This window comes from Helianthus annuus, chromosome 17 (genome assembly GCF_002127325.2).
Source record: "Helianthus annuus cultivar XRQ/B chromosome 17, HanXRQr2.0-SUNRISE, whole genome shotgun sequence".
In the NCBI taxonomy this organism is placed as follows: Eukaryota; Viridiplantae; Streptophyta; class Magnoliopsida; order Asterales; family Asteraceae; genus Helianthus; species Helianthus annuus.
In genome coordinates this window covers 80637122-80650835 of record NC_035449.2, presented here as the reverse complement: position 1 = coordinate 80650835, position 13714 = coordinate 80637122, and the positions used below count along the sequence as shown (strand labels likewise).

General features: G+C 40.9%; 1 protein-coding gene across 1 annotated transcript; it reads right to left on the bottom strand.

Annotated features, from left to right (window-relative positions):
* Positions 1–4644: 4644 nt before the first annotated feature.
* Positions 4645–7649, bottom strand: LOC110925114 (protein FAR1-RELATED SEQUENCE 5-like). Its single transcript, XM_022169080.2, has 7 exons — positions 7532–7649; positions 7348–7446; positions 7089–7237; positions 6448–6542; positions 6080–6338; positions 5395–5967; positions 4645–5301 (listed from the first exon to the last, which is right to left on the bottom strand). The coding sequence occupies exons 1-7, from the start codon at positions 7647–7649 to the stop codon at positions 4645–4647; spliced, it is 1950 nt and encodes a 649-aa protein (XP_022024772.2).
* Positions 7650–13714: the final 6065 nt, after the last annotated feature.

The following is a 13714-nucleotide window of genomic DNA, read 5'->3' as shown; positions in this document are numbered from 1 at the left end:
TGTTAGTAAAGATGAACATAGAGTGGATACAGACAATAAAGTGGCTGCGAATGACAATGATGAACAGAACACCGATCTTGAAGCGAAGGACGCCAAAAAGGATGAGATTTACAAAGCAAGGTTTGTTTGTGATCAAGAGGTGGCCAAAATGGTCGAGATGGAGGTCAAGGATAGTAAACATGATGAATGGAATGAGAAGGAAGGTAATCTTCGAAAACCGTTTTATTTGTTTAGCATTACTTAGCCATGCCTTATTTATTCGAAAAATGTTTATGCAAGTACAAATCGTAAGATTGAGAATGAAGTTAGGGCTGCATCTGATGGAAGAAAAGAAGAGAGTGGTGGCGTCGTGTTTTCATCTGTGGAAGGTCCTGTTAATGATAAGGACGAACATGGGGTTCTGGATGGCGAAGGCAAGGGGGCTGTTGATGAATGTGACCGTGTTTTTAACGGTAATTATTTATGCAGCTTCTGGTGCTAAGTTGTGCATGAGATGTAACAGCATTGTTTTATGCAGTTGCAGAAGGTAAGATTGAACATGATGGGATGCATGCTAGTATTGTAAATATGCAAGGGTGCAGTAGCGCGGGGGTAGACTTAGTTTCGGGCGACAGTTTTGAGAAGGCCCAGGTTGTCGATGTCAAAGGGAAAGCGCCTGAAGAGGTCCCTCCTGCGGAGAAGAACGGTAAGGACTTTCATGCTCTAACATGTGTTAACTGTTTTCCTACATGTATCATTTAGTGAGTTAACACGTGTTAATCATACACACAGTGTGCCTTGGCAATACCGTTTTTGATGAACGGAATTTAGATGGCCCGAATTGGAGTCTTGGGATGACACAAATTGGGGCTCAGTTCGACGTGTCACAGGAAATTGGTACGATATAGCATTAAACACACTTACTATTGATGGGGTAGTTCGAGTCACATATAATATACTTATTTGCATTAAACGTGCAGGTTGCACAAGTGGGAAGATGGATGATATTCCTCGGACAGAAACCGAGCGTTCCGGTGAGCTGAGACACATTGATTTACCGCATCAAGTGTGTTGTAATTTGTAATGCGTTACGTGAGCTATTTATTTTATATGTGTTAGGCGATATGGAGGCTACCACAGACTTGAGTATGGTTCTAATGGTAGAGCCAGTTAGCTCCTATGACCCGGCCATTGAAATCCACAAAGGTCAAACTTGTCTGGAATCATGTGGGGGTGATATGTATGAGGTGGAGGACAATATTTCGCTTGCAAACCGTGTGCGTATGTTGGCTGAGTTGGGGGCACAAAAAAGGAAACTCCCTATCAGAGAGAAGGTAGCAGCGGAACCAAACAGATCACCTTACTATATAAGGACTGTTGACATGGGCCAGCCAATAACTAAGAAGGAGACAAATCTGTGGGGGTACATATTCGCTGATGAAAGCCCATTGCACCTTTTAAGTGGGTATTCTCGTAGGAAGCGGGCAATGGAGGCAAACGTGTAAGTAGAACTGCAACGTGGTTTATTGTTTTATAGTAATAGGGCAAACCATCAACCAAGTTCCACACTAGATAATTGGTTATTTTTTGTTTTTTCCGCAGGAGGGAACAGGGTTCGTCGTCGGTGGTTGGTGTAGATAGTCCGATACACATGGCTGTGTAAGTAGGGGGGGTCACCGTACAAAATTTTAGTAAAACAAAAAAATTACATATGTTAACGTATGGAATTTAATTTATAATTTGTACATCTGACACCAGGGAGTTGCTGTTTAGAAGCCCTAACCATGTACAAGCGTCTCGGTCTATGTTCAAGAGTTTAAACGTTGGCAATGAGGTCTCATATGGTATTATTGACTGTTGGGCGGAGGTGCTAAACTTCCAAGAGAAAAGAAAATCACGGGAGGCTTACAGTAGGCAATTCTTCGGTACTAAAGTTGTGGTGAGTGTAATGTATATATAGATTACAGTGTGGCGACTTTTTGACGTTATTAATTTCTCTGTTGTGCTTATAGTTTCCATGGATGCTCACATCTGAGGAAGGCGGGGTAGAGGCGCGGATGCACAAGTTTCGGCTTGGGGTAAAAGGTGCGGTTAATAGCGGTGATTACGTTCCTGATTTTCGAAATCAAGACATTGTTTTCTTCCCTATATTGGAGCACAAACACTTTTACATGCTAGTGTTTGAGTTATGCGACCCCGGGATTTATGTCGTTGATAATGACAAAGCCCGACAAGGTCAGTTGATAGAAGATAGTGTCTACTACCTACACAAGGACACAGCGTATAAGATCGTAAGTTACTAAACTGACAATTGTTGAACAAATAAGTGTGATAATATTGAGGATCTGCCTGTTTTTTTTTTGACCATTGCTTGTGTATGCGTATGCAGAAAGATATGTTTGTGCAATATCTGCGGGAGGTTGGGAATCCACGAGCCGATGACATAGAGTACTGCAACATCCAGCGTATGCCGGTTCCTTGGGTGACCACCGCAAACACAACTGATTGTGGGGTCTTCTTGATGCGGCACATGGAGTGCTATATGGGAAAAAACAAAAGTTTTAACTGTGGGTTCAGCACGAGTGGGGCGAGGAAGATGGCGGAGGTGAGAAAGTTGAGAAAGAGGTATGCGGCGCACATATTAGGTTCAGAGGTGAATGTGCTGCTGCCCAAAATCAAGGAGGATTGCCGAATAGAGTAACACGTGTTAGGGTGGTTGACACATGTTACTGTAGACCCAGTGTGCATTAATTGCGCCAGCTATGTGTTTAGAAACATGTAATGTACTTTGATGGATTTGGGGATGTTGCTTTAAACTTATTGTGGGGTAGGTGTTTTGTTGGGTATGGCATCGTCACGATGTCTTTTTGGGGGATAGACTATCTATATTCAATCTGATGTTTAGTAACTTGGTAATTCTAATCTCTAAAGAATGTTGATGTGTTGTTAAATGTCGTAGAATATTATTAATCTAGTTTATTGACGTAGTTTATAATATTTTATTAGATATTGTTTGGTAACATTATAGAAAAAGAGAAAATGCTTCTTCCAAGGGGAACAGTCTTTCTAAAAAGGTAGTACGAATATTGGAAATTGGGGAAAGTTGTTGGCAGAATACTACAAGCATAGGGGTTGGTGTCTATAAAACAACTTTATTGGGAAAAGGAACAATTGCTTTTTATCACCTTTTGGTCACATCAAAGTCAAGTCACAAAGACCTATATTAAATGTAGCCAGGGAACACCTCTATAAGTATTGTAGTGAAGAACCAAATTCATATTCTGTAATACTTCACCACTTCAGTTAACCAAAAACACCCTTGTCCCAAAGTCTTTTAATGTGATGGACCCGTGTGCAGGTAAGGTTACGGCTAGCCAACAAGGCATGGAGAACCGGTAGCACAAGGGAAAGGAAGCATGTGAGGGCCAGTACGGGGAGGTTAACGAAAAAAAGGGTCTCACCAGAATGGAGAAGACGGGAAAACTAGAGTAGCTTCTGGTGAAGATGCTTCAGAAAGCGGAACCAAAAATGTAACTGATGTAGCTGTTGTGTCGCAAGAACCGTCAGGCCGAAGGGAGCACGTTGTTCCAGAAGATGAAAAGTTGAAGGGGCTACCAGATGAGTTGGTTAGGTTGCTGACGGACCCAGACCATGAAATGTGTGGTTGCCCGTTGTGTCCATACTCACCCGAAACAATCCAGTCCTGGTGTTACCATGACCCATGGGAAAGTGAGCGCAGCCCCTCTCCTCTGTACTTTCATGATGAGGAATTTCCCACACCATGATGAAAAGCTTTCATGATGAGGATCACAATGGGTAGTTAGTATGTTGAAAATGGTTGAATATGTGTTAACCTGATGACCCTATGTTGTAACAAAACGACATACGAATGTCGTCTTGTTGGTATTTTATTATGTTTTTTTTTCTTTATTTGTAACCTACTAGTAGAATGTTTGTTTAAGTTGCTTAAAGTCTACTTCTATAACCTGACGTGGTTTAATATATATGCTGTTTTTATGTGGTTAACACATATTGTTTTGAAACTTTCAAGTTTACTGAGCCAAGCATTATGGGGACTAACACGTGTTAACCAGCTGTTTGTATGGCATTGTAAAGTTGTCTAGAGGTGAAGTCTACTTATATAACCTGACTTGGTTTAATATAGATGCTGTTTTTGTGTGGTTAACACAGCTTGTTTTGATACTTTGCAAGTTAAAATGCCTAGCGTTATGGGGAGTAACACGTGTTAAGCAGCTGTTTTTATGCCAGTTTGTGTGGTTAACAAAGATTGTTTTGAACCTTTCAAGTTAAAAAGACCAAAGCATTATGGGGATTAACATGTGTTAAGCAGCTGTTTTTATGCCATCGTAAAAAAATAAAACAGAGAAAAGGAGATATCAAAATGCAGATAATATTAAGATAAACCCGTTAAGCAACCACAACGGTCCCCGAAGATCTTCGGTCCTACAAACACAAAAGTGGCCAAGGCCATAGAGTTTCTTACAATCCTACTTATGGTTATTGGGATGAAAATAGTTCCACCTTCTTACACACGTAACAGAGAAGAGCAGGATGATGTCAAAAGACTGTTACATGTGTGTAAGAAGGCCAAAATGAAGAGAGTCTCCCATTACATAGTACTACATAAAGATGTTAATCAGAGGATCAGTCGCCAGTGGCGGTCTGCCTTTGTTGTTCAGCAGCTGCCTTTGCTGCTTTCATTGCAGCCACCTTAAGGCAGTTGCGTGAGTCGTGGTCGTCGACATACAGACCACAACGCTTGCATAAACGAAGATGCTTTGGACGTTTTGGTGGTTTTGCTTTGGCCTTCTCACCGGGCCCAGAAATGCGAGTATGAGTACCACATCCTTTATTGCGTGCAACTTCTGGATTAGCAACTTCGACTGGAATGTTGATTGGCTGTCTAACTATTTCTTCCATTTGACACTCATTTGATTCATTTTCAGTTGTTGACAAAGGTTGCTTGGAAAGAACATTGATCTTGAAATCCCTGAGTTGGTCAACCAGTTTTGCCAACGCATCCTCATCGGTTCTAGCAACATCAACACATTCAGTAACGAGGTCGGGGATTTCATTCCGCATAACGGATGGTGCATGTGGGTTGACTCCGTATCGACTGGAAATTGAAAAAACATGTTTGGGGAGGGCATCTCGACGCCACCTATCGTTTATGTATTGTGGTGGAATCCTTTCAACATTTTTCAAGCGATAGACGCAAAAGACATGGCGACACAAATATCCGATACGTGTGAAATTCCTGCATGAGCAACTGGTCGATTGATCCACAGTCTTATACGTAACCTGTTTTGAACATAGACAGCAAAAAAGAAAAGCCCTTTAGATGTAACATACGATAGAGGATGGGTAATAATGAAATTGCCTAACATGTGTTACCTGATAGACGTTTGTGATGTTGTTCCTTTTATCCAAATGAGTGACGTCTATCAGAAGACTGGAATCACTGGTCTCGGTTTGGTTTGTGATGTAGCATAAAAACTTCCCTTTAATTATCTCTTTTTGAACTTGCGCGAAAACAGCGTTTGTGTAAATGGCGAACGCGTGCTGTTCTATCGCTAAATCAGTATTGCCAGTGAACATTGTGGATGAGGTTTTGAACTCCGAAACACGTTGTCGATATCGTTGGCTGTCTACCCTATTTTCAAAGCACATCATAAATTGAACAAGGGTGTTTGCGCTTGTTGAGTTAACCTTGAAGGCAGCGTTAGAGCTTTCGCAGCGGGAGGTGGTCTTCATCAAGCAACACATGGGCAGTTCCCTGAAGTAGGTTGGTACCCAGAGATGTTTGATGTTGTACATGTCGTTCAACCAGCTGTGGTCTTGAAGCCCAAATGTTTGTAGGAGATCATTCCAGCGGGACTCAAACGTTTCAGGTTTGATATAAACATTCCAAACCAACCGGTGAATGCAGGACCGAAGATCAGTGTTATCGAGCACGTCGGCAGAGATCTGAAAAATTTAATAGTTATAACACGAGTTATCTTAAACCAGTTTGAGAAGACATATAAAAATAGTGTTATGTTGAATAACACATGTTAAGGGTTAACAAACTTCTGTATACCTTGGAGGGTAGTTTTTTCATTATATGCCACATGCATAGACGGTGTCGTGATTCGGTAAAGACCATAGGAACAGCTTGTAGCATGGATGGGTCTTGATCACTCAGCACGAGAGTTGGTTGAGTACCGTGTGCCTTCAAGAAAGCCTTAAGCAACCACACGTAAGATTCAATGGACTCGGTTGATATCAAACCCGCTCCAAATGTAACACATTGGAAATGATGATCCACACCCGTGAATGGCACAAAAACCATCTTGTACCTATGAACAAAAATTTGATTTGATGTTAACAATATGAACAACTTTTTGGGTTTAAGATTGGATACTTGGGTATCAGAACTAACATGTGTTAAAGGGGGGGGGGACTAACCTGTTTGTGCTGTAAGTTGCGTCAAACGCTAGGACATCGCCAAAAGTTTTGTAGTTTAGCTTTGAGATCTCATCAGCCCAGAATACAGAGGACAACTTTCCATTTGATACAGTGTAATCAAAAAAGAAGTTGGGTAGGTTGTCAAAACGCTCACGCAAGCGTTCAAGGAAAACTTGTGCGTCGCGTTCACCAATAAAAATTCGCAACTGGTGGCTAAAGTTTTTAAAATCGACCGGCGTCCCATGACATTGTGATGCCCTCCTTTTAAAGCTACAAGACATCTATAAGTTCTCATTGGTCCGATGCGGTTTAGACTCATGTTGTGAATGAATTGTTTCGTGGAGAATGACAGTTTCCGTGATATCTTGCTAAGATCACGGTTGTAACTCTCAACAAGTTCATGATTATGAATATCATTGAAACTCAGAACTGTGTATGAATCGTTCGAGATCGAGACTAGTATGCTTGCCTTACAGTCACACCATGTGAAGGTGGTCCTCCGGTGCTTAACATAAGATTCATCTAGGGTGTCGAAAGTCCTCTTTGGTTGTGGTTTTCCATATTTTGAGCATCGGAGATACTTGTGTGTGGGAATTCCATTCCAGACTTTAGTTTGCCCTTTTTTTTACAGAAAAACCTACTTCAAACGCATAAAGTTCATACATGGAAAGAACATCCTGAAAGGGTGGATAAGATTTCCCACACACTGGTATGAACTTATCAGCGACGTTAGGAATCCAGTAACGGGTTCCCTGAGGGGTATCAAAAACAAAGTATGGATTCGAAGGCCCTGTACCTTAAAACGAAAAAAGTTATGAATCTGCGATAAATGACATGACAAAAAAGGTTATAAATATGTGATATGAGAATAAAGTGGGCTCCCATGGTGCATTGTACAACCGTCTAACTGGCCGCGTGATGATTCAGCAAACATAGAAGGACCATGAGATGATCCAGAAACAGCAATAGTCATGGGCTGCATCTGGGAATCTTGGGATCCTACATGTGAACATTATGGAATATGTTTGAACAATGCCATATCTGGTGAAGAAAAAAACAAGACCAGTGTATAGAAAAAACAAACCTTCTTCAATATCCATAACCTGGTCATCATTAAACGCGTTGTTCATGAAATTGTTGGATACCACAACATCAGGGGATCTAACAGGGGCTTCAGATGACCGAGAACAATCAACATGCATATAAGTGTATACAGAAGCTTCGAATGGAACAAGTGAACATGGACATGCAGTATAGTTTGGATTATTAGATTAAAAAGTTGTAAAAGACAAAAAAAAAAAAAAACAGAACTTCTAGAACAGTTAATTGACATATATGGACAAACCTGGAGCATTAAATTCCTCATCATTTTGGAAGTCGCTGCAAAAGAACCGGTTTGGGAAACTACGGACCGGCGACATTAATTCTGAGGTTGGTGGATTTGTCTCCATGGATATTAATGGAGTTACTTGCTAATTTGGAGTAAAGGTGAAATGGGGTTTCTCTGATTAATGATGAAGAAGATATAAATGAAAATATGAAAAAGAAATATGGGGGAGGGTGAATGGTACGATTTGATGGACAATTAATGAACATGTCAACTCATATTGGGGGAAGTTCTTGGGGGTTAATGTAATTTACTAATATAACCTTGATGTCAAAAGTAATACAAAGTGATCTGTGCAACGTGGAACAATGTAAGCCACATATATAGTTTGCTAAGTTTTCTAAGTTAATGGGGTTTTTTATTAAGCATTATCCTATATATATATATATATATATATATATATATATATATATATATATATATATATATATATAAAGTCTCTTTCTCTCTCTATACCACTCTCTCTTTCTCTCTCTCTTTACACAAACGATCTCTCTACCACACCACACGCTCTCTCACTATTCAGATCCTACCACCTCTCTCACCACCATCAAACAATTCTTGTATTTATATCATTTCTTGTCGAATCAGAGTGGTCTAGAGAGATAGAAGCATCATATCTGTATGCGAAATTTCAATTCGAGTATACGAACTACTCAGGGGCAACTAATTACTTGCACAAGTACCTCACCTTATGCACTAATGCTGAAAGGAGTCTAAGTGCCTAATGGGGAAAGTTTGTAGCTGAAATACTCATGCTGAACTGGGATATAGCTCTCGAAGAACTCAACCATTTGAAAGAAATAATAGACCCCACATGCATCAAACTTTAATTCTTCATTGAATCAAGTTCAAAATAGGATATTACTGATTTATCGAAGTGTATCCATCTTCTTCAACCATGATAATGGCAGAACACAAATCATTGAATTGTTTATTCAGGACAAGTATGGCCTCTTTGCTTATCCATCACTACATCTACTCTAATTTTGTGACACCAAAGTTAAAAAGAGAGGGGGGCTAACGCTTCAGAGGTGGGGCTACCATTGAAGATCACTCGAACCTGTCATATCCTGTCACCCCCACTCTCATAACATATCCACCATCAAACATACACTTCAAATTTCTTCAAACCCTAGCTTTTTCAATCAAACAATTCTTGTAATTCATGGCGGAGGAGACGTTGAAGACCACGGCACCGGCACCGACAGAGGCATCGGAAGCTTCGGCAGCGGCGACGGACGTTGCCGTTGTGCGAAGTCGGATAGAAACAGAGATAAGCATGATTTAGTGATGAATAAACAACTGTAACTGGAATTTCAAGTTGCAGATCTGAGCGATGAATGAACAATTGTTGCTGGATTTTCACGGTGGTGGTGGTTGGGCAGTGGTTGCACGGTGGTGGATGAACAACAAATGAATTGCAGATCTGAGTTGCAGATCGGAGATATATTTTATTTATGTATCTTTTTTATTCTTTTACAAATAGTCCTTAAGTGTAAGTTATTTACATAATATAACCTAGAAAGGTGAAATTACAGGAATGCCCTCATGTGCCTTGCATATGCTTAGATTTAACAAAAAAATCTAACTGGGTTAGGACTAAAGGACAAGACATGCAACAAATTCCCTATAAATGGCAAAACCTGTCAAAATTCGTTGAAAAGGACACCGCCTGAAAAGGGTATATAGATAAAGGATAAAAATTGTAATTTTTCCTTATTATTATTCCATAAGTTACCCTTCAAATAATATGTATCAAGTACTTGTTGGCAGGACCAAGTGAGCAAAGTTTATGTTTTGGCAAGAAAAACCTATGCATACCATTTAGATTTCGGGTTGTTGCCCCCCAAGTCCCAACCCTTGAAGACGCTGCCTCTTGACCACCACCATCCAACAGGTTAGGGGTGGTAACAAGGGGCACACATAACCTTGACCCTCGTCATTTGTCTTTTTTTATGAACAACAATTCCAATATTTTCTAAGATAAATACATCACCACTCGTACACTGCATGATTTGAACTTTCAACCTTTTGGTTGTGGAATACACCAGTTAACTACCTGATGCCCCCTTGTTATTTCTCAAGTCCTAAAACTCTTTAACATGTTGCGTAAAACTAACTAACATAATGACACACCCCAACCGATGGCAGAATCATCGGGGCGCGGCACTAGGAGAATCAGATTGCTCAAGAGAATCCATAACAACTAAATTGCGATAGTATTTAAGGCATTCATTATCCCATACTAACAAACAATACATTCACATAAGTTATCACAGATTTCTTGTCCTCTCGAACAATACAAATCTGACAACCTAGATTTTAGGTGAGTTTCTAGACTTCCTAGCTTGATTTGATGTAAACTGCGACTAAACCTGCAACATACGTTAAAACAACGTCAATACAAAAGTATTGGCGAGTATACAAGTTTTGATAGTAGCGTTAAATAGATAAAAAGTGTTGCGAATTACCAAATACATAAACGAGATACCTTAACATACATGCATACAAGACATATACTACCAGCTAAGTCACTCGAGCTGCGATTGCGATTGCTATTCATCCTAACTAGACCCCGTCGGGTGCTACAGTACTATACTAGTTAAGGCGGGACCTCGCGAGTATAAGTCCTAACACATACGTAACTAGTATCACGTGTAAATATGCAGAACAGCTATTCGCAAGTGATAAACAATTTGATTGAATAATTCGTTTTGATAAATTCGATTTAATAGGAACGTATGTTACACCTAAAATGCGATAAAAAAGGCGTTCGAGTATACTCACATTCGGTGTTTAGCAAGTAAACACAACTTGGTTGGATCGAAGGTAGCGCGTCTGAAATTAGCCTGATTACAGATTGATAGCGTAAGCATTGAACTGTGCGTTAAACGATGAGATGTGCCTGAGTGTCGAATGGCAATTCGATCGGGTGGCAATTCGTTCGGATGGTCATCCAATCGGATGGCCATTCGATTGGATTGTCACCTCGTTTGGCATGGGTGTGTTTGTGTATGATGGCTTGTCTTTTGAAGTTTTCGTTGTAGCATTTTGAAAACAGGGAAGTATCTCTACCCTTCAGGTGGGCCGATCGAGTGGCGGCTCGATTGGGTGACGATCCGATTGGTGGGACACTTAGTGAGAACAAGTTCACAGCAGTTTTGTCACTCGATCGGATTGCAATCCGATCGGGTGGCAATCCATTTGGAACTAACTATGCATCGAAAATTTTGAAAATTGTTTAAGAGTTGAAGTTTGAAACATCACATGGTCGGATGGTCGTTCGATCGGACGGCAATCCGATCGAACGACAATCTGTTCGACGTTCAAAACTTTTGAAGATTTGAAATATAGTTTAAGTGCGGAACCAAGTGCAAGCCAATCGGACGGCTGTCCGATCGGATGGCAATCTGATCGGACGACAATCCATTCCGGTGGCCTAAGTCATCTTGTCACTTATTCGTTTTGAAAGTTTTGCGGTTTCCTCGAGATGGGGTGACAACGTGCCAAACAACAAAGCCTTATCAACACCCAGGTGACCCGATCTGTGAGAACAAGTTCACAATAGTTTTGTCACTCGATCGGATTGCAATCCGATCGGGTCGCAATCCATTTGGAACTAACTATGCATCGAAAATTTTGAAAATTGTTTAAGAGTTGAAGTTTGAAACATCACATGGTCGGATGGTCGTTCGATCGGACGGCAATCCGATCGAACGACAATCTGTTCGACGTTCAAAACTTTTGAAGAATTGAAATATAGTTTAAGTGCGGAACCAAGTGCAAGCCAATCGGACGGCTGTCCGATCGGATGGCAATCTGATCGGACGACAATCCGTTCCGGTGGCCTAAGTCATCTTGTCACTTATTCGTTTTGAAAGTTTTGCGGTTTCCTCGAGATGGGGTGACAACGTGCCAAACAACAAAGCCTTATCAACACCCAGGTGACCCGATCTGGCAGGAATCACCCTAGTCCGATCAGTCCCCTGTTTGAGACGGTTGCTCATGTTTAACCCGAAATCAGTAGTCTCTATGATAGAACTCAGATCTTGAACCAACGCTTCACTAAGAACGAGTAGAAGATCAGAACAAGCTCCGATTCTATCGGTTTTGAGTGCATTGAATGTAAAAGAGTTAAAAGAAGGTTAAAAAATCATCCTTCAATCCTCTTATCCATGAATAAGTGTAGATCTTTGCGAAAATGTTGTTTATTCATGTGGAAATCCTTCAGATCTGAGTGGTTCTTGGTGGAATGAGGCCAACACTTGAAGTTCATAAGAACTTCATGATGACATTACCCTAGAACTCCTCAAATCCATTGAATTTCACGGTTAAAAGTTAAGCTTTAGAAGAGAAAATGATGAAGAAGTGTGTGTAGATCATAGAAGTACAAGATTTGAGGTAGAAACTTACAAGAATCGCGAGAAATCGAGGGAAAATGGGCCCAAAGCGTGCTGGTCGCGTTAGAGCTGTCACATCATTGTTCAAGTGATGTGACAAGTGCTATTTATAGGTGAAGTGGAGAAAGGTGAGGGAGTGCCATGGATCGAATGGCTGTCTGATCGGGCGGCTGTCCGATCGGGTGGCAATCCGATCGGGTGGCCATCCGATCGATCAGTCATTCGATCGGTGGTCTCTGGTGAATTGCGTTTCGATGTTTCGTTTTGATCATTAAGCGTTGCTATAGTTTGGTCACACCTTTTCATACCCACATTCATATATTTAGTATAATCAGTCACATAGGGTCGTATAAATATCCACATTTCAAAGTCGCGACACAATAATCGAGATTCGTTTCGATTATGCGTTACTCTGCGACGTATCCCAGCCATCGAGGAGGGTAGAATAGGTCCTCACTCAACGTCATCGTGAGCGTTAGTGTGTGTGATGCGATGTGTCATAGCGATAAAGTATGCGTAATATGAGAAAATACTGCGAAGTAGCGATGTATTCGGTATAGTTACATTATGATCCGAATCTCTGGTGCTAGGCGTAACGAGTATAGCGAGTGGTAACAACGCACGAACGTGCGGGTTGTTACAGTCTCCCCTGCTTTAGTAAATTTCGTCCCGAAATTAATCCACAAGATGGGTTGCGAGGATCGATGCGAGTGGGAGTAGCGATTAAAAGCGTCAGAAGTAAGCAAGCGATCAATTGAAATTCGACGAGTGAGAGCATTGTGATGATCAGCGATGGCAGCGAGTAAGGCGATTCGTATACAAAATATGGAAACACAAAAAAGCGATCAAAAAACGATCCAAAAGTGTTTTGAATTCTCGAAAATTTGATTAATTCGAGAAGGTTTGAAGAAACTTGTTTATGAAAAATCTTCCCACAGTGCGGCGTTAAAGTGCTTCGATGTTCACACCAGCGCTATGGGTGGGGTTTTATTAGGTTACTAAAAGATTTTGGGATGTTTAAAACTCGTTTTTCGAAATTTTCTCGTCATGCGGCAGTAACTTGAGTCGATCGTTACATCATGGTTACAAGAAAATCTCGTTTTGTACAAAGGTTTTGATCAAATTTTAGGAAAGGTTTTGTAAGAAAAGGTTGGTTTAAACTCTAGGTAAACAAAGCCTTTTAATAATGCCAAAAAGTTAATTTTTAAGGTCGGCCCCGCATGGCACTTTTCCATGAAAGTTCGACAATATGGCTAAAACGCTTATATATAGGAAGTACTAGCGGCGTATCCACCACTTTTTAACCATATGGCTTCCGTCTCGTGAGGCGGTGTCATACGTGTCAACATAGTACAGACAGATTTCGCTTCCCTCGGTCCAAGCGAAAGATGGTCGGACCAAGTGATTGAGCAAACTGAGCGAGGAAGTCGTTTCTGAACCCAGTTTAGTGACACGAGCGAGTGCGACAAGCGATAAG